This window comes from Eptesicus fuscus, chromosome 13 (assembly GCF_027574615.1).
Source record: "Eptesicus fuscus isolate TK198812 chromosome 13, DD_ASM_mEF_20220401, whole genome shotgun sequence".
Classification (NCBI taxonomy): Eukaryota; Metazoa; Chordata; class Mammalia; order Chiroptera; family Vespertilionidae; genus Eptesicus; species Eptesicus fuscus.
The window spans coordinates 82,190,182-82,208,792 of record NC_072485.1 but is presented as its reverse complement, the minus strand read 5'-3'; the positions used below and the strand labels follow the sequence as shown (position 1 = coordinate 82,208,792).

Here is an 18,611-nt window from a genome sequence, read left to right as displayed (position 1 = left end):
CCGCTTCCTCCTCTATGAAGTGAAGGAGTCCCATCAGATAAGCTCCTTGGGCCCCTGTCCGTTTTAAATGTTATGCTCAAAATAAAATAGCCATCAGCCACCTGCCACTCTACAGATCGGTTTCAGTGTTTTATGGTTAATCCCGAATAAAAGAAAATTCCATTTGGGTGGCAGTGAAAAACAAGGCAATCCCAGAGGCAGGAAGGGAGAAGGCCCGTCTGGGGAAAGCGCGGTCAGCGGCGGCACAGCTGGGCGCACACGCTGCCGGCGCCGAGCACAGGAGGGCAGCGCCGTGAGGCAGGACCGATGGGAACGGCCCAGACCCGGCGGAGGCCAACTTCTGAAACCCCAACCAACCTGCAATCACCATGGAAGCTTCCGCCTCGACATTTTCCTGTTTCCAAGGGCCCTTATTGAACTCCTTCTCTCGCAGAGACACCTCGTAGGTTTTCACGTGCCGCCCCTGAGGGTCCTGGGGGGGAAGGTGGGATCGTTAGCCTGAGGAAAGGAGAGGGGCTCTGAAGGGACAGGGGAGCGCCACCCAGCATCTGACTTCCTGCCGTGTCAGCCTTCCCATCCTGGGACTGGGTAGACTGTCACTGAGGCCTACTGTTACCAACAGCAACCACCAATAAATGCTTACACATTAGAAAACATGAGCCCTAGCCAGTGTGCTCGGTGGTTAGAGCGTCGTCCTGCGCAACAAAGGGTCACAGGGTCACTCAGTTCCCGGTCAAGGCCACTTACCTGGGTTGCAAGTTCAATCCCTGGAGGCCACCGATCAATGTGTCTCTCTTACATCAACGTTTCTTAATCTCTCTCCCTCTCCCTCTCTCTCTCTCTCTCTCTCTCTCTCTCTGCCCACCTCCCTTTCACTCTCTAAAAATCAATGGGAAAAATATCCTCAAATGAGGATTAACAACAACAAAAATTTAGAAAAAATAAAATTGTTACACTGTACCAATCACTGTAAGATACTAAGTAAATACGTAGATGTGTGTGTGTGTGTGTGTGTGCGCGCGCGCGTGTTCTACATTCATTTCTTGGCTTCAAGGAAATTACAAAATAGCTGAAGAGAAAAAACAAACCTATTGAAAAGCTACATACATACGAATTTTTAAAAATTTATCTGCTAAATTCTTAAAAGCATTCTGATGCGGGGACGGTAGGGAGAAGCCGACACATTGCTGCTCTCAAGTTAGTCAAACCTCCGGGCCGGCCACTGTCAACAGCAGCTTCCCCTCCTTCTTCTGAATCCTGACTCACTCTGTCCTGGGCTGTCGGCCATCTTTGGGAGATGTGAGCGCTGGGTCTGGGGGAAGGATGGCCTCAACAAAGGCCAGACCAGGGTTTACCGTTACGAAAGGAACTCAATGATGTTTTTCAGGGCAGGGACCACGCCTTAGCCACTGTGACAGTTCCTGACACTTTCCTGTAAGCAGATATTGTCAAATGGAACTTCTGACACAAAAACAGGAGACAAAGTAATTTCCAGTTGATGAAAACATTTTCTCGTCGATGATTGGGGTAAGACTCGACTTCACAAAAAGGTTAGCCTGGGGTTTGGATTTGGGCCTCTGGAGACACGTAGAGAAAAGAACAGACGGTCACACTGGCAGCCCTGAGGCTGGACGTGCAGCCAGAATAACCACCATCAGAGTTTTCAGGACCTGACATTTACAAAACTGAAGGGAGAGAATTCCAAGCTTTTATTTCCGCTCTGCTAGTTACCGCGCTGTAAACAAGAGCAAACCGAGTTTCCGAAATGGTTTCACCTTCTTAGAATGAACTGATGCCAGCCAGCCTCAGAGCCAGAACCGTCTAGAGACACCAAGAAACCTACAAACCGTGCAGGCCGGTGCGTTCTAACAGTCCACACCGCTGTCAGCGCGTCCCTGTCCACTCTCCACCCCGGACCCGGGCTGCCTCCTCCCGTCACTGGTTCAATGACATGCCAGTAGAAGGACCTCATGCTGCGTGGCCTCTGAGGAAAGGCTGAGATCCGACCGAGACAGGCATGTTAACCAGTGCTCTGCCACCTGCCCCCGCAACAGATCTGCCCAGAGAACAGCTGCCCACCATCAGCTCTGCCGGAGCTGTAAGCACAGACTGAAATAGAAGTCCAGAGCCAGCGAGGCACCAGAAAGTGAGCGCGGAGTAAAATGCCAACCTTTTCTTAGAAGACATACATACACAAGGCATCACCGAGACACTTTCCTCTTTGCTTGTGAAGGCAACTGCCACATCATTTCTCCTAAGTTCTTTCAATTGGTATTTTTAGGGAGAGGAAGGAAGAGGGGAAAAACATGGATTTGCTGCTCCACTTACTAATGCATTCATGGGCTGATCCTGTGTGTGCTCTGACCGGGAACAAACCCGCAACCTTGGCTACATGGGGACGACTCTGACTGAGGTACCCGGCGGGGCCATTTCTGTTTTAATAATCCCCTAGCGTGCCAGTAAGAGACCAAGACAAAGTATAAACTGGGTCACCCTACAAAATCTCCAAGGATTAAAACCTGCTGCAAGCCTCAGAGCTTGCTTCCTCCACAGTGAGTACCACTGCACTCAAGTCGCACACCAAACCTGACCCACATGCATTACACCGTCCCGAACGTTTCAGAGCAAATACAGTAAGTACTTCCGCCGACCCGCCCACGAAAGCCGGGCAGTTCCCGCGGCACCGCTCCCCTCTCCTCCCGACCGGTACCTGGTACACAAAGCAGATGGTGGGTGCTTGGCACCCGTAGAGGAACTTGACGTCGATGACGTGCAGCTCCTCCAGGCGGATGTTAAAGGCCTTGAGCTCCTTGTTGTCCCGGTCCAGGGGAATGACCTTGAAAAGGCCATCATAGAGCCGCAGGCCGATCATCCGGCACTCAGGGTCGATGATGCCAATGATGCCCGTCTCTGAGGGCCGGCCAATCCGGTCCTGAGCAGTGAACGTGGGGTCAGGGGAGAGCCTCCACGCCCACAGCACGGAGGACCCGGCACCCCTTTCCCAGGACGGGTTAGGACAGGGGGTAAACCTGGCGGCCCCTACGTGACATGCAGGAAAGCAGGGTCAGTGCATGTCTTTCTGTAAAACACTGAGCTCCACGGATCACCCCGTCCCTTGGACTCTGAGCAAACAGAGAAGTCCTTTCTAAAAGCCCAGACCCTATGTTTTCTCCGTTTCTCTGGTCATTCCCTTCACCAGCCCTGCAGCCCCGCCTGGAGGCCTCATCAGCAGAGGCAGCCCTCACCTGCACGTTGCCGTGCGCGCGGGTGATGATGTCGATGCTCTCGCCGCTCTGCTTGTACTCCAGGATGCAGGCGTTGTACTTCGCTGTCAGGATGAACAGGAGGTCCTTGCTCTCCCCCTGGAAACCAAAGAACGCTATCAAAAGAGGTTCTTTTCAAAACAGAAATTCCTGGCCAGCCTTTAGGCATCGTTCTCTAAGCATGCTAAATTACTTAAGCACTTTTTCTCCCTGAAGAGAAAATCTACAGTGAGTATGTAACAAACGTAAGTGCACACACGTGAAGGGTGTGTGCGAAAGACCAGAACTGAAGCTGGTAAACATCTAATCCTCACTGTCATGATTCCACATCTCTGTTCTACATTCAGTTTCTTCATCTATTTCCGTATCAAGCTAATCGCAATCATTCCATTCAAATTCTGAAAGATGAATGTAAGGACTTCTCTAATCTTCTCCAAGTATTCGGAGAAAGAGGGAAAACATGTGAATAACAATGAAGCTAAAATGGGCCCACAGTCTTACTTATTAACACAGACCCCCAAAATGTATTTTGTTCATTTAAGGGGCTGCACTTAAAATTCTGAACCACTGCTTCTTGTCAGATTCATACGATATAATGAAGTAATATGGTGGCTAATTAAGTAAAAACATTTAAATTATAATAATAATGGGATAACTATTAACATGACAATGAATGCTCGCTACGGGGCCGCCCAGTGTTATTGAATCATTTAATAACAGGGGGTTGGATACTTTTATCCCCATTTTGCAAACAGAAAATAAGGCTCTGGAAGGTTAAGTGACACCTAAAGTTAGAATTCTTAAGGACGGAAGCCAGGGCTGCCCTACTCCAGAGCCAAGCTCGGAGTCACCATGACGACCCACAGTATGGTGACCCACATTTCCAACTGCTTCCATTTCCCCTGCTCACAGAAGTCCACTCGCTCAGTTTTCCCCGTCAACTTCTCCCACTTCTAGCAAGCTTGTTCAAGAACATAAATGAAAGCCTGCCACTCAAAAGGAGTCGTTTCTCTCCTGAGCCTTACTCCGCCCACCCCAAGCAACGACATACAACAACACAGGACCATCTCCGTGGCGGGGCCCACCCCGAGCACTCACCTTGGGCCTGAAGAGCTCCATGACCGCGATCTTCCCGTACATGCCCACCTCTTTAACGGGCCGGAGGCCCTCCGCGGTGACCACATAGATCTCCAATCGCGTGTTTTTGGCAATCAGCAGGTTCAAGTCTTCCGCTGAAGTGAAGTGTCCTGAAGGAACAGACAGATCCTCTCAGCTGTGAAAGCCACAGCTTCGGAATTCTCACTTAATTCACAGACCTCTCCAGCTCCCTCCCGTCGCTCGCTCCCATCTCACCAAACCCCGCACCTCAAAGAGCCTCACTCACGCGGCCATGAAAGCTGCTTCTCTAATCAGACTAAGAAAATCGGACGAGGAAACCTGGACAGGGCGTAAGGGCAGCGTGCCCTTCAACTGACAATGACTGTGAACCCCCTCCCGATGGCTCTGCGCCCGCCCCCTTTCCTTTTCCTTTTGAGAGGGCACACGCATCCTCTCACTGAGGGATGCTGGGCTGGAGGCAGTGTTCGTTTTACCTAACTGTTCACCAAATCTTCACCAAACAAGCAGACCGGTCAGAGCTCGGCACCGAAACACTGCTTTGTCCACACCTCCTGCCTCCCAGCGTCTACCAATAAGCACCCTCATCCACACTTTCACCGCTCCCAACTCTCTGACAGCTGTTTTGTTTTGGAGTCACAATTAGCATTTGCTGCAAGTTTGAGGCCCTCGCTTTGCTGAAAACCGGGTTCAAGAGGACGGATTATTCCCGGGTTCTGGACACCTGTGTTCTCAATCTGCGCGGAGTCAACGAGGCAGACCCAGCACTGGGTCGGGCCGTGCTCACCCGCCTTCCCAGCAGCGAGTAAACAACAGCCCCAGGCCAAGAGGACTCCATCCAGTCCAGCTCCGGGCGAGCGCGAGCGCTCCCCACACCCCTCCACCGCCCCCCACCCCGCCCCAGGCTCTCCCGAAGGCAAGTTCTGACCCCCAAATCGCCCCCACCACTGCCCCTTCCCCCGACCACAGGAGGCCCATCTCGGGGCCCAAGCAGCACCGCACGACCCACTCACACTTCGCTCTCTGTCCTGGTGGGCCCGTCCCTGTCCTCGAGGTCAGATGACCTCCCAGGACGAAAGGGGACCCCCGAAAGCAGCCTTTAAACCCCAAAAGGCGCATGTGGACACAGCTTCTTTGGAGTCGTGGGCTAGGAGAGGTTCCTCGGCCGCCGGCGCCCTCCATTCCCCGGGCCGGATCCCGCCCGGCCGCCCCAAGGGTCGCGGGCCTCCCTAGGCCTCGGGGGCCCCCAGATCCCGCCCTCGCCGGGTCTCCGGCCCTGGCAGCCTCACCGGTCACGCAGCCGTTCACGGCGGTGGGCTTCTGCGCCGTTACCACGTAGTTGTACGACATGTCGAGGGCTGGGGCGGCCTGTCGAGACGCGAGCGCGACGATAGAGAGCCGGACGCCAGCGGAGACACAGGGGGCCCTACCCGCGCGGCGAACTCCACGGCCGCTGCCTCCGCCCCGCAGACACGTTGCAGCCCAGAGCGGCCGGGGCGCGGGGCATCACGGGACGGCTTCACCTGGCCTCCTGGAGGACTCACGGCGCCCCGGGCGGCCAATCAGAGGAGGCTCCGCCCCGGAGGCCCCGCCCCTCCGCGGACCGCCTGCGCTTCGAGTACCCGGATGAGGGCGCCCGTTGTGGTTCCCCGGGAAGCCGTGGTGTCGGCGGGTTGGTGCCGGGGGAGTGAGGGGGGTGGGGGAGCTGCGCCGACGCCCTCCGAGCTGACCCGCCGACCCCCCCCCCCCCGCAATGCGCGCCCTCCCCCTTCCCCAGGCCCCGTCCTACCCGACTCCGTGCCTCCCAGCCCTCGGGCTCTCCATTCTTTGGAACCGGAAGAGCTGCAGGGCCTAGAGGGAAGGGAGGCGACAGCAGTGTGTGCAGCTCCAAGGTCCGTACCTCCCTCCCCTCAGCCCTCCCGGTTCCCCCAAACCCAGCTGACCCTAGAATGACCCTCTCCTGACCTCAGAATGGCCTCTCACCCCAGCCTCACCTTTGGGGAGGGGGGATACCAGGAGGCTCACCTCTCCCCTTTGAACTTTTGTTTTACTCTTCAGACTTGGAAGGGCCCACCGGGCCGCTCGCCCAGCGTTATTAGTGCCCCTGTTGCTGTGCAAATTCTGACCTCATACAAAAGCAGACTTTCCCCGGAGAACCTTAATGACCCAGAAAGGCAGCCCTTAGCTCTGCAACTTAATAGGCCTCACCAGATCACGTGTTTGGGGGACCACGTGGTGTGCAGCAGCAGCAGAATGCCACAGACAGTGCGGCCCCATTTTACAGATGAGGAAGCTGAGGCGCCCCCCCCCCCCACCCCGGAGTTGATTTACCGAAGATCCCCCAATAAATCAGCGGCAGAACCAGGCACAGAGCCTGGCGTGTACTCTTCCCATTGCAGACGCATTCAGTGCGCCCAAGACCCTGAGTGACCCCAAGACACCGCTGAACCGGGCTGAACTGAGGGGAGCTAAAACATGCGTGGGGTTTCCATGGGTGTTTTCCCACACCAGGGACTCTGCGTGACTTTGGGGGCATTGCATTATCAGTGGGAAGAACACAGGCTCTGTGGAAAGACTAGACGTGGGTTTAAGTCCTGGCTCTTAGCATGACCTTGAACAAGTCCCTAGAGCTGAGTCAGTCCTAGAAGTAAAATGTGCTCACAGCTCAGCTGCCCTCCTCTTGGTCTGCTACCAACAGCAACCAGAGCAAGTGCGTGAGCCTCCTGGTGACTGTTCACTGCACACGGTGCTCATGCCGGAGCGGGTGTTGCTCTGGCTCATCTCGCCCTGGGCGATGAGGTGGGTGCTCTCGGGCGTAAAGACCGCCCTGTGCCCAGTGTGGGCAGATCTGCCTCTGGCAGCCACGTCAGGTGAACCTTGGCCAGCCGCACGCTCTACTCCATCCCCAGCGCACGTGCTGGAGTTTAGACTTGGATCAAAGTCTGGGCAGCTCCCTAATTACGAGGGCCGGGAAGCGTGATTGTGCCAACGGGCTGCGGGCACCTCCAGCGACACATCCTCTGTCCTTCAGGTGCTGCTGCCACCTGCACCGTGCTCAGGCCCAGGCAGCACCCACAGGACCGCCCGTCCTCCGGCAGCTCAGTGCCAAGGCGCGACCTCAGCTTGCTGGCTTCAGCCCCTCCCCGCCATGGTGAGTGTCAGGAGGGCCAGGACTGGGGAAGGACCCTGTGGGCTCGGGGCCTGGGGGGCAGGGGGCATGCCAGCCCTGGGCACACTGAGGTCCTTACACTCTGACCAGGAGCTGCTGCTGCCTGCTAAGGCTCACAGAGGTTAAGACAGGGTCCCTCTCCGGCCTGGTCCCTGCTTCCCTCCATTTCCCAGCTAGTCCCAGCCAGGCCTGGGGCTGCAGCCTCCGAGGCCCTCCAGGGCCCACCTGCCCCCTGGTCTGGTCGTGTCTTTAGAACAGTCACAGTGACCCAGCTACAGAGGGACCCTGAGGAAGGACGTGGCTTGTGTGAGCTGGTCCCATGGGGGGTCCTCACTTCGGGACGCTCAGCACTGCTGAGCATTGCTCCCTCTCCACTCCAGAACGGATGTGCGCCAGAGCAGGCCTGGCACAGAACTAGGTCCAAATGCCAGCTGCCCTGACCAGCTGTGCGACTTGATCTCAGAGGGAGGCAGGTTAGCCCTCCTGGCAGTGGCCCCGAGTATTTATCAGATGGAGTCCTGGGGCCGGGCACGGTGCCCTCAGGCCAAGGGAACCAGGATGGCCCTGGTCCCAAGCCCTCCTCTGACTCTGGTGTGGGAATGGTTGCAAATCCCGGCAGGACAGGCTGTCCGCGATGGCGAGGGGTCACCTTCTTGGAGGGTGGTGGCGCTGGAGGCTGGGCTGGAGCGGAGACCTGTCACAGCTTTGCTGCCTGTGCCTCCCTGGCGGGCGAGCCCTCTGCCGTGGGCAGCCCTTCAGCCCCGGGGAGAGCAGCATGGAGCAGCAAAACGGAGCCCACGTTGGAGCCAGGAGACACTGGCTGACCGTGTGGTCTTGGGCGGAGTCACTGAACTGTGCCTGGGTCTCCTCACCGCGCTGCTGGGAACAGGGACGGACGAGACAAGCCCAGAAGCACCTAGAAGCCGCCTGGCTCTCAGCCACGGCGCGGAGCCGGTCTCAGTATCCTGCTCCCTCCCTACGGCCTGTATGTCCCCTTGTCCTGCAGCAGGTGGCTTGGCTCTGGCCCCTGCCAGGCCCAGGCAAGGTCAGAGTTTACACAAAGGAGCCTGCCGCTCTCAGGCTTGAGGGAGGAGCCTCCGGAAGTGCCCCTGGCCAGGGCCTGGCTCGGCGCAGGCTGCCCCGCCTCCGGCCCTCTGGCTGCCTGTGGGGCCCCAGTCTCACTCGCTCTGGGACAAAAGCAGGAGCTGCCTGGTGGCAGGCCTCCTCCGGCGAGTCACAGCTTTTTGAAAAGGGAGCAGCTCCCTTGTGCAGCTTTTCCTGTGTGACAGGCTTACGCTGCGAAGGCCCACTTTGCGGAGGGAGACTTGAAGCTCAGCACCTTGAGGTGCCTTCCCGAGTCCTCACAGCGAGGCAGGGAGGCCTGGGATTGGATCCCTCGCCTGTGCCTGCAGAACCCAACCTTCTGCTGTGCCCTGCCCCCCGCGTCGTCCTGCGCCCCGTCAGCCCCGCGGGAACCAGGCCGGCCTGCCCTGGCCCTCTAGGACTCCAGCCCCCCGCCCCCCTTTTCTTTGTGTTGAAGCCATTCTTCAGGATAAAGTTAAGCCATAATCCAAAACATTTCTAAGGACAAAAGATACAGATTAACAAGAGAACTCACAGAAATGCCCACCTGATAAAATACACCAAGGCCTGTGTGCCCCTGAGTTCCTGCTTCAGTGCTGTGGCCCTGGAGTCCGAGTGGGCGTGGGAGAGGGGTCGTGGCCATAGCAACGTGACTGGTGCCTGAAAGCGCCTCCTCGCGCCTCCCCGTAGGCCTCCAAGAAGCTGATGAACTCGGTGGCCGGCTGTGCGGACGACACCCTGGCTGGCCTGGTGGCCTGCAACCCCAACCTGCAGCTCCTGCAGGGCCACCGCGTGGCCCTCCGCTCCGACTTGGACAGCCTCAAGGGCCGGGTGGCACTGCTGTCGGGTGGGGGCTCCGGCCATGAGCCTGCCCACGCTGGTGAGTGTCCTGGGCCAGAGGCGGGGAGTGGGGGCTCCGAGGAGATCATGGTGCTGGTCGGAGGTTCAGAATGCAGCCCACAGTCCAGAACTGGGTCCTGGTTCCCACTCTCCCCTTCCCTCAGGCTGTGATTTGGGTCCAGTTATGGCCTCTCTCTATAGCTTATAAAAGTAACAGGTTGGGCCAACTGATCTCTCAGGCCCTTCCAACTCTGAGAGTCAGTGAGTCTGTGAAACCTCCTGGCCTTCCAGCTGACCTGTCACCTCCTCCATGAAGCCCTCCTGACTCTTCCAGCCTAGAGCAACATCCCTCTTCTGAATTCCCACCCTGCATTGTCACAACCACATGAACAGTCCTGATTGTTTTTGTCCAGTGCCAGGCGTGTGAGCTCCCCGAGAGCTCCGAGCTCCTGGGGGCAGGAACCAGGCGTGGTAGCCTCTGTGGCTTTGCTGCCTCCCCTCGGCAAGTCCTCCCACCCATGCAGCAAACATTCCTGAGCACCCAGGACACAGCACTGGGCGCCTGGACTGTGCTGGCACTAGGGATACGACAGTGAACCAGACAGACCAGGTGCCTGCCCTCGTGGAACTCTGTCCTCCTTTGGGGACAGACAGGAGCCAGGTGAACACATGAGTGAAGGAGATCCTTCTAAGTGTGTACGTGCGGCAGGAAGACGAGAGCGGGGTGGGGAGCAGCGAGCCGTGGGCTGGGGAGACACTCAGCTGAGGGTCAGGGAAGGCCTGTCCAGGGAGAGAAGTCCGAGGAAGACCTGCGGGGAGCGGCCCAGGTGCCTGTCTAGCATCAGGCACGCCGGGGGCCACCTGCCCATCTGCTCAGGAGCAGGGAAGGCCCGGCGACAGCCACACGGCTACCCAGCACCCTCCCCCAGGACCCTCCCCAGCACCCTCCCCCAGCACCCTCCCCCAGGACTCTCCCAGCGCCCTCCCCAGCACCCTCCCCCAGGACCCTCGCAGCACCCTCCCCCAGTACCCTCCCCCAGGACCCCCCCAGCGCCCTCCCCAGCACCCTCCCCCAGGACCCTCCCCAGCACCCTCCCCCAGGACCCTCCCAGCGCCCTCCCAAGCACCCTCCCCCAGGACCCTCCCAAGCACCCTCCCCCAGGACCCTCCCAGCGCCCTCCCAAGCACCCTCCCCCAGGACCCTCCCCAGCACCCTCCCCCAGGACCCTCCCAGCGCCCTCCCAAGCACCCTCCCCCAGGACCCTCCCAAGCACCCTCCCCCAGGACCCTCCCAGCGCCCTCCCAAGCACCCTCCCCCAGGACCCTCCCCAGCACCCTCCCCCAGGACTCTCCCAGCACCCTCCCCCAGGACTCTCCCAGCGCCCTCCCCAGCACCCTCCCCCAGGACCCTCCCCAGCACCCTCTCCCAGCACCCTCCCCCAGGACCCTCCCCCAGGACCCTCCCCAGCACCCTCTCCCAGCGCCCTCCCCAGCACCCTCCCCCAGGACCCTCCCAGCGCCCTCCCCAGCACCCTCCCCCAGGACCCTCCCCAGCACCCTCTCCCAGGACCCTCCCAGCACCCTCCCCCAGCACCCTCTCCCAGCACCCTCCCCAGGATCCTCCCCAGCACCCTCCCCCAGCATCCTCCCAGCACTCTCCCCAGCACCCTCCCCCAGGACCCTCCCCAGCACCCTCCCCCAGGACCCTCCCCAGCACCCTCCCCCAGCATCCTCCCCCACCCATCACAGGGTTCATAGGGAAGGGGATGCTGACGGGGGTCATCGCGGGAGCCGTGTTCACCTCGCCGGCAGTGGGCAGCATCCTGGCAGCCATCAGGGCAGTGGCCCAGGCGGGCACAGGTAAGCTGGGGTGCAGGAGGGGCTGCTGCCAGGAGGGCAAGCTGGGGGGGGGGGTGAGGGCAAGCTGGGGGGGGTGAGGGCAAACTGGGGGGGGGGTGAGGGCAAGCTGGGGGGGGGGTGAGGGCAAGCAGCGACGGGCCCTGCGGCTGCTCCCACAGCGGGCGCCCTGCTCATCGTGAAGAACTACACTGGGGACCGGCTGAACTTCGGCCTGGCCCGGGAGCAGGCGCGGGCGGAGGGCATCCCCGTGGAGATGGTGGTCGTTGGGGATGACTGCGCCTTCACGGCGGTGAAGAAGACGGGCCGGCGGGGGCTCTGTGGCGTGGTGCTCATACACAAGGTGAGGCTCCCGCCCAGCCTGCGGTCACCCCCCCACGGGAGGCCATGCCTCCCCAGTGCTCCCCTCCCCGCCCCGGCCCAAGCATGTTAGCATTGTCCCAGGCCCTTCCCTTCCTGCCCCACACCAGCCGCCGCCTTCCTGGTGCCTCTCCACGCACACCCTCCTCGGAGCCTGCCCTTCGCCCCGCCTTGGTCAGCGCGCTCTGCGGTGCTCGCACGGGGCTCCCCTTCCAGTCCGTCCCCACACCACCCGGAGGGGCCTTTGGAGATGGGCGTCTGATGAGGCTGCTCCCTGTGTGACGTCAGACAAGCCTTCCTCCCTGAACTTCCCAAGTTCATGCCCATCATCCCCACCGTCCCTCATGCTCCATGAACACCATTTCGCTGTACCAGCGGCCGCAGCCCCCTCTGGGCGTTCCTGATGCTGTACCTACGGCCGTAAAAGCCCTTTGGCCGTCTGACTCAGTTGGCCTGGCTAACCCTCCTGCTCCGCCGAGGCCCAGCTCTGGTGTCTCCATCCTGAGGTTTCCCTCCCCCACACTGAGCTGGTTAGAGCCCTTCTCTGTCCTCCATCCTCCTACCACCAACTGCACTGCGTCCGCCTCCTCCACTGCGTGTGCCGTCTGCGTCCTGCTTCCCCAGCTCCTCCCCAGATCAGTGCCTTCAAGGAGGGTTGTGAGCGAGTCACTTGCTTTCATTTCAGCACATACTAGACGCTTGGCAAAAAGTGGGTGGGTGGGTGGATGGATGAATATGTGGGTGGGGGGTAAAGTGAGCCACAGGATACATGCCCTGGAGAAAGAACTCTACACTGGGAATCAGGAAACTGGCCATCAGCCCGCTGTGTGACATTAGACAAGTCACCTCCCCTCTCTGGGCCCATTTCTCCGTTTGTAAAGTTCTTTGTGGCTCCAACAGACTGATTGCTAAAGATTCCTGGCCGGTCCTTGTGAGCGCAAGGATACACCGTTCGGCCCTGAACACCGGGGCCTGGTTGATGTGGCAGTGCCCAGAGTCCCTCCAGCTAGACACAGCCCTCCTGTCTTCAGCCCCCAAGTGCCACAGTGACTCCTGTGCCTTGGGGGCTTCTTTCTGTGTGGATACAGATGGCGGGTGCCCTGGCTGAGGCCGGGGTGGGGCTGAAGGAGATCACAGAGCGGGTGAGCGTGGCGGCCAAGGCCATGGGTGAGTGCCAGCCCAGGGGTCGGAAGCGGGGAGGGCGGGGGAGGCTGCCCCGGGGCTGGGAGCAGTTCCCAGCAGCTGCATAGGAGGGCTCGCCCAGGTGCTCCCCGGGGCTGAGGGGTCTCCCGGGGGAGCCAGGCTTCTCTTTCATCCGAGGTGAAGAGGCTGCCCGCCTAAGCCTGCTGCCCTGACCGATGCCAGTCCAGAGCCGCCATCCGTTCACGCCTCCTCTCTCACAGGAACCTTGGGCGTGAGCTTGTCCTCCTGCAGTGTCCCCGGTTCCAGACCCACCTTTGAACTTGCCGATGATGAGGTAGAGCTGGGCCTGGGTGAGTGTTGGCCACCCCTGTCCTGGCCGTGCCTGCTCCCTGGGTTGTACCCACAATGCCCTGGGAGCCCCTGCCGTCCTCCCCGCTGAGCCGCAGCTGTCACACAGGGGCTTGCTGGTTTTAAATGGGCACTGGAAGCTCTTCGGGCTCCCCCGGCCCGATGCCACCTGCTGTGCCATCCACACCCAGGCTCCCGCCACGTGAGGCCCCGTCCTGCACTGCGCGCCTCCCTGCCTCCGCTCACACCACTCCGGGGTCTCCTGCGCAGGCCGCCCTCCTCCCACGGGCCCCTCCGAGGCAGCGCAGCTGCGGAGCTCTCCTCCTGCCCTGGTGCTTCCAAAGTGACGGGCGGAGGCTCACGTCTCCTCGCTTGACTGCCTCTCGCTCAAGCTGCCTCACTGGTCCCAAGTCCGGTTCATGGCTCGCTCCGCCACAGCCCCAGCTCCTGGAGGGCAGAAACCGTGTCGTTGTCCCTGTCCTCCCGTTTCTACCCGCTCCCCACCTCCGCAGCACCGAGCTAGCCCTGAGTCAACCTTGATAAAAACACGATAGCAGATCCCCAGGCCTGAGCGCGTCAGCAGTGACTGCTCTCTCCACAGGGATCCACGGGGAAGCCGGCGTGCGCCGGATGAAGGTAGGTGGGCTCCCCGGCCAGGCGGGTCCAAGGCCGAGGCCTCGGGCACAGCTCACTCCTGGTCCCTCCGGCAGATGGCATCCGCCGACGAGATTGTGAAGCTCATGCTCGACCACATGACCAACGCCTCCAACGTGTCGCACGTGTCTGTGCAGGCCGGTGAGGGGAGCTTACACCTTGGTCTCCCAGCCCCCTCCCCCCCCTCCCCGGGTGAGGGGCCCAGAGAGTCTCACCGGCGGCATGTCTGCCCACAGGCTCCTCGGTGGTGCTGGTGGTGAACAACCTGGGCGGCCTGTCGGTCCTGGAGCTGGGCATCATGGCCGACGCAGCCGTCCGCTCTCTGGGTGAGCCCCCCGGAAGGGCGCCTGCTAGCACCCAGAGCTCTTCCCTCCAGCCTGTGAAGCTGCACATACGGAAAGCAGCCGAGCCTGGCTGGTGTGGCTCAGTGGGTTGGGCATAATCCCATGCACAGAAAGGTTGTCAGTTCGATTCCGGACTGACATGCCTGGGTTGCAGGCTTGATCCCCAGTAGGGGGTGTGTAGGAGGCATCCGATCAATGTCTCGCTGTCACATCAATATTTCTCTCGCTCCCTTTCCCTTCCTCTCTGAAAAACCTATAAAAAATTTCTTTTAAAAAAGAAAGGAAAGAAAAGCAGCTGAGGTAGGGTCTTGTGATGGCCCAGAGCTTGGGCTGTGCAGTCAGCCGAGCCTGAGTTAGGTCTTCACTCGCCACCTAATTGCGAGTATGGAGCCTGCCCCTGGCGTAGGGAGCGTAAGGATAGTCCCTGCCTCCTAGGCGGTTGTGAAGATTAAATGAGACTAAACGTACATAACCACTTGGCACAGTGCCTGGCACCTGGCAGAGCTCAGCAAATGAGACCCACAGTGACCCACCTGCCCTGTAGCAGGGACATGGCCAGGGACATGTGACTCGGCATTGGAGGGATGCCCTGAGCAGACCTGGCCATCTCCCTGCTGGCCTCGGGGCCCCGTGTCCAAAGCCCTTGATTTTCTCTTATCCTGTTTCTTCTGGGGGAAGTACCGCCCTCCTCGCCTTTCCTCATGGACGTCCGTGCTTTGCTATTGCAGAGGGCCGTGGGGTGAAGGTTGCCCGTGCCCTGGTGGGCACCTTCATGTCAGCCCTGGAGATGCCTGGCCTCTCTCTCACCCTTCTGCTAGTGGATGAGTCCCTCCTGAAACTGATAGGTGAGACCTACAGCCTGGGCCATCCAAGCCAGGGCTCCTTGGAGCTGGAAAAAGCCAGGGGCCTTGGGGAGACCCCAACAGAGGTCTCTTGATGAACCGTGACCATCAGGCCCCATGGGGGGCCCTTTTGATTCTCCAGCTCACATGAGGGAGGAGTGGTGTTAGGCTCCTCCCCAGGGACAGCCCCTCTTCCCTTGTATACAGCAGGTACTCAGTACTTGCTCTTTGAGATGGAGGGAACTGGCCACCAGGGGGAATCCAGGTCCCACTTGACCCCTGGCCAGCTACCCCATGTCTAAGAAAGTCACCTGCTGACTCTAGATGCTGAGACCACCGCGTCAGCCTGGCCTAACGTGCCCAGGGTCTCCGTGACGGGGCGGAAGCGGACCCGGGCAGCCCCCTCCCAGCCCTCAGAGGCCCCTGATGCCACTGTAGGAGGTACCAAGCCCTGCTGTTGGGGCGGGCGACCCCGGGCATTGGCCTGAGTCCCGAAGGGTGAGGGGTGTGCAGGGGCCCTAACACCGTATCTCCCACACCTTCAAGTTAGCCGTGAGAAGGGCCAGGTGCTCCTCCCGCTGTCCTCCCCCTGCAGGCTTGACCTCGAAGCGGATGGCGCTCGTGCTGGAGCGGGTGTGCACTACCCTCCTGGACCTGGAGGAGTACCTGAACGCCCTGGACCGTGTGGCTGGCGATGGGGACTGTGGGACCACCCACAGCCGCGCTGCCCGAGGTGGGTGCAGGGACCTCTGCAGAGAGGGGCTGGGGTCACATGTCTGCGATTTTGGCATTTCGTGAACCAGAACCATTTCAGAAACATTCGGAGCGCTTGCATGGGTTGCCAACTTCTCTTTTGCCGAGCGCAGTCATGCACAAAACCTCGCACCCCGTCCATTTTCATAGAGAACAGGCCCTCACCGCTACCGACGTGGGGCGTTGTCATTGTAGAGCCAGATGTCTCACAGTGAGACGAGGTTCCCAGGGAACTGGCTCTGGGCGAGGGCACCCTCTTCCTGGTCCAGCGTCAGTCAGGAGCCCTAGTGCCCGTCGTGGCCAGGCACCTGCGGATACAGCAGTGAGCAAAGCGGACGAGAAGCGCTGCCCTCGTGGCTTGTCCCAGCACAAGATCCAGGACGGCGTGGCGGCCGAGGAGGAGCTTGAAGCCGGGAAGCAAGGCCTGGCGGGGGGCGGCCTGACACCCTCCATTCCTCATGCTCTGCGCTGCACACTGGATAGGGGACGGGAGCCTGGGGTCCCCGCCGCCCTCTGCCGCCGTGGGCCGCGTGCTTGTTGGGAGGGAGGGCCTCTGACCTCCTCCCCTCCCCGCCTGCAGCGATCCAGGAGTGGCTGAGGGAGGGCCCACCCCCCGCCAGCCCTGCCAAGCTGCTCTCCCAGCTGTCCCTCCTGCTGCTGGAGAAGATGGGAGGCTCGTCGGGGGCCGTGAGTGCGGCAGTCCCGGGCGGAGGGCTGAGGGCCCCGGGCTGGTGCGGCCCAGGCCGGCCCGAGTGTAAGAACCGTGGTCCTCCCAGCTCTACGGCCTGTTCCTGACCGCAGCGGCCCAGCCCCTCAAGGCCAACACTGACCTCCCAGCCTGGTCTGCTGCCATGGATGCCGGCCTGGAGGCCATGAAGAAGTGAGTGGAGCCTGTGCCTTAGCCAGGGTGGGCGGGAGGAGGGGGGATGTCACCCGCTCCCAGCCAGGCCCTGCCACACCCCCGGCATCCCCTCCAGTGAACGCTTGTCCTCTCCCCTGCAGGTATGGGAAGGCTGCCCCAGGAGACCGGACTATGGTGTGTATGCACCCAGCCGCCCCCCTTTGGACCGCAGAGCCCTGGAGGCCACCCTCAGTGCCAGGGCCTGTGCTCACCCCCCTCCCTCACCTTGTCCAGCTGGATTCTCTCTGGGCAGCAGGACAGGAGCTCCAAGCCTTGAGGAACCCGCAGGCTAATCTGTTCCACATCCTGACCAAGGCCGTGGAGGTGAGTGGAGGGGCCCCGCCACCCGGGAGGCAGGCTGGGAGCCAGTGAATACCCTTCCCGTGCGCGGCTCCCTCCTCTGAATGGAGATGAGCGCCTGTCCAGAGGGTGTGCGAGGCTAGAGAGAGAACAGAGCCCGACTTGGTAACTGGACACAGCAGGTCCGCAGTAAAGGGGAGGTGACCGCTCTGCCCTGGGACAGCACAGAGGTGCTGCAGAGCGGGACGGAGGGTCCAGGGCCTTCCCCAAGCCCAGGCCTTGCTTCCAGGGCAGGAAGGAGGCTGGAGGCTTGTCCCCAACCCTGCTCCTCTCCGTCCCCCTCAGAGCGCAGAAGCTGCGGCCCAGGCCACCAAGAACATGACGGCGGGAGCTGGGAGAGCCAGCTATATCAGTTCCATGAAGCTCGACCAGCCGGACCCCGGGGCAGTGGCCACCGCAGCCATTCTCCGGGCCATCCTGGAGGTCTTGCAGAACCTGGAGGGCATGTGAGTGCAGCCGCCTGTCACTTCCCTCTGCCTTCCACCTGCCACCTCCCTCGCCTCGCCTCGCAAGCCCATCCTCTGAGCTCAGCAGGAACCCCCGCCAGCCTCCAGAGCCACTGCAGTGTACACTGCAGGCCCAGAGGGGTCACTGCTGCTCAGGGGGGCGGGGTCCCAGGCTCCCACTCTGCCCCAGCCCCGCCGCCTGGGCCTCAGCAGCGGCGGGCGTGTCCCTGGGGGCAGCACAGCCGTCACTGGCATGCTGAGCCTGTGCCCGTGTGAAAAGCAGCTAATAAACCACATCAGACCAGAGCTTCGGCCGCCTCCGAGGCCGTCTCCAGGCGTGTGAGGAGCGGCCCTCTGCTGCCCCGGGCAGCGCTCAGCCCCTGGCGAGGTGACCTCTCCTTCCATCCGAGACCCACGGCCAGGCCTGCACAGCTGGGCTGGCTCCCCTGGGACCTCAGTCCTGTCCTCCCGATAGGTACGCCACACCCGACGGTGTGCTTTTCTCAGCACTAAGCTAACAGAGCCCCCTGGACCTTCAGGCATCAAGTGGGCCAATGGGACGCCAAGAGGGAAAGAAGCCGCCATATCGTAAGCTGGGTGGTGGCCAGCCCTGCTCTCAGCAGTCCCGGCGGCACGGCCGCGTCCAGTGCCTGGTGGCAGGACAGCGCACACCCGACCCGTGCTCAGTGCAGGGGCGGTCACAGGCCCGGAGTGCCCGCACATGGACACGGCTGGGTCCTGGTTCTGCTTCAGACCAGCCACAGCAGCTCAAGCCTGTTCTTTAGCCTCTTGGAACCTGGGAAATAGAATGGTGCCCATCTGCGGGGACAGGAAAAGGATCCAACGAATCGATGTGAAGCCCCAGCACAGTCCAGGGGCCCACTCCCTGCGGGTTACTGCTCCCACTGGTGTCTGCACCCAACGTCCAGGCCCTGCTCCACCACCTACAGCCACAGCTGGTCACACTCGGGGGCCCCCATCACTCACGCCCCAACTTGGCTGCGGCCTCACTCAGCCCAGGGTTCCTGTGCACCAGCCACCCCCCGGGTCCCCGACCACGAGGCAGTTAGCAGTGTGCGCAGACGCACACCCAGCAGCCGGGGAGGAGATGCATCAGACACCTGCCGGTGGG

The 18,611-nt window shown here is 61.0% G+C and overlaps 2 protein-coding genes across 3 annotated transcripts in view; one reads left to right on the top strand and one right to left on the bottom strand.

The window, feature by feature from the left end:
• DDB1 (damage specific DNA binding protein 1) overlaps nt 1–5,872 on the bottom strand; it is a 28,041-nt gene extending 22,169 nt beyond the window's left edge. Inside the window, exons 1-5 of the mRNA XM_054724804.1 lie at nt 5,669–5,872; nt 4,362–4,510; nt 3,246–3,362; nt 2,711–2,932; nt 358–472 (exon numbers count right to left, since the gene is read on the bottom strand). Of these exons, the coding sequence (XP_054580779.1) occupies nt 358–472; nt 2,711–2,932; nt 3,246–3,362; nt 4,362–4,510; nt 5,669–5,729 (664 nt within the window). The 5' untranslated portion in view covers nt 5,730–5,872. The remainder of the gene's footprint in view (nt 1–357; nt 473–2,710; nt 2,933–3,245; nt 3,363–4,361; nt 4,511–5,668) is intronic.
• Nucleotides 5,873–6,024: 152 nt separating this feature from the next.
• Nucleotides 6,025–17,785, top strand: TKFC (triokinase and FMN cyclase). Of its 2 annotated transcripts, none has more exons than XM_054724809.1 (18): nt 6,025–6,041; nt 7,411–7,530; nt 9,322–9,511; nt 11,221–11,331; nt 11,490–11,671; nt 12,777–12,855; nt 13,092–13,181; nt 13,781–13,815; nt 13,890–13,974; nt 14,070–14,159; nt 14,906–15,022; nt 15,344–15,460; nt 15,615–15,752; nt 16,353–16,459; nt 16,549–16,652; nt 16,775–16,808; nt 16,908–16,997; nt 17,319–17,785. In XM_054724809.1, the coding sequence occupies exons 2-18, from the start codon at nt 7,528–7,530 to the stop codon at nt 17,481–17,483; spliced, it is 1,737 nt and encodes a 578-aa protein (XP_054580784.1). In that variant the 5' UTR covers nt 6,025–6,041; nt 7,411–7,527; the 3' UTR covers nt 17,484–17,785. The 2 variants fall into 2 exon arrangements, with proteins under 2 accessions (XP_054580784.1, XP_054580783.1); XM_054724808.1 differs by lacking the exon at nt 6,025–6,041 and adding an exon at nt 6,055–6,271.
• The last annotated feature ends 826 nt before the right edge of the window (nt 17,786–18,611 follow it).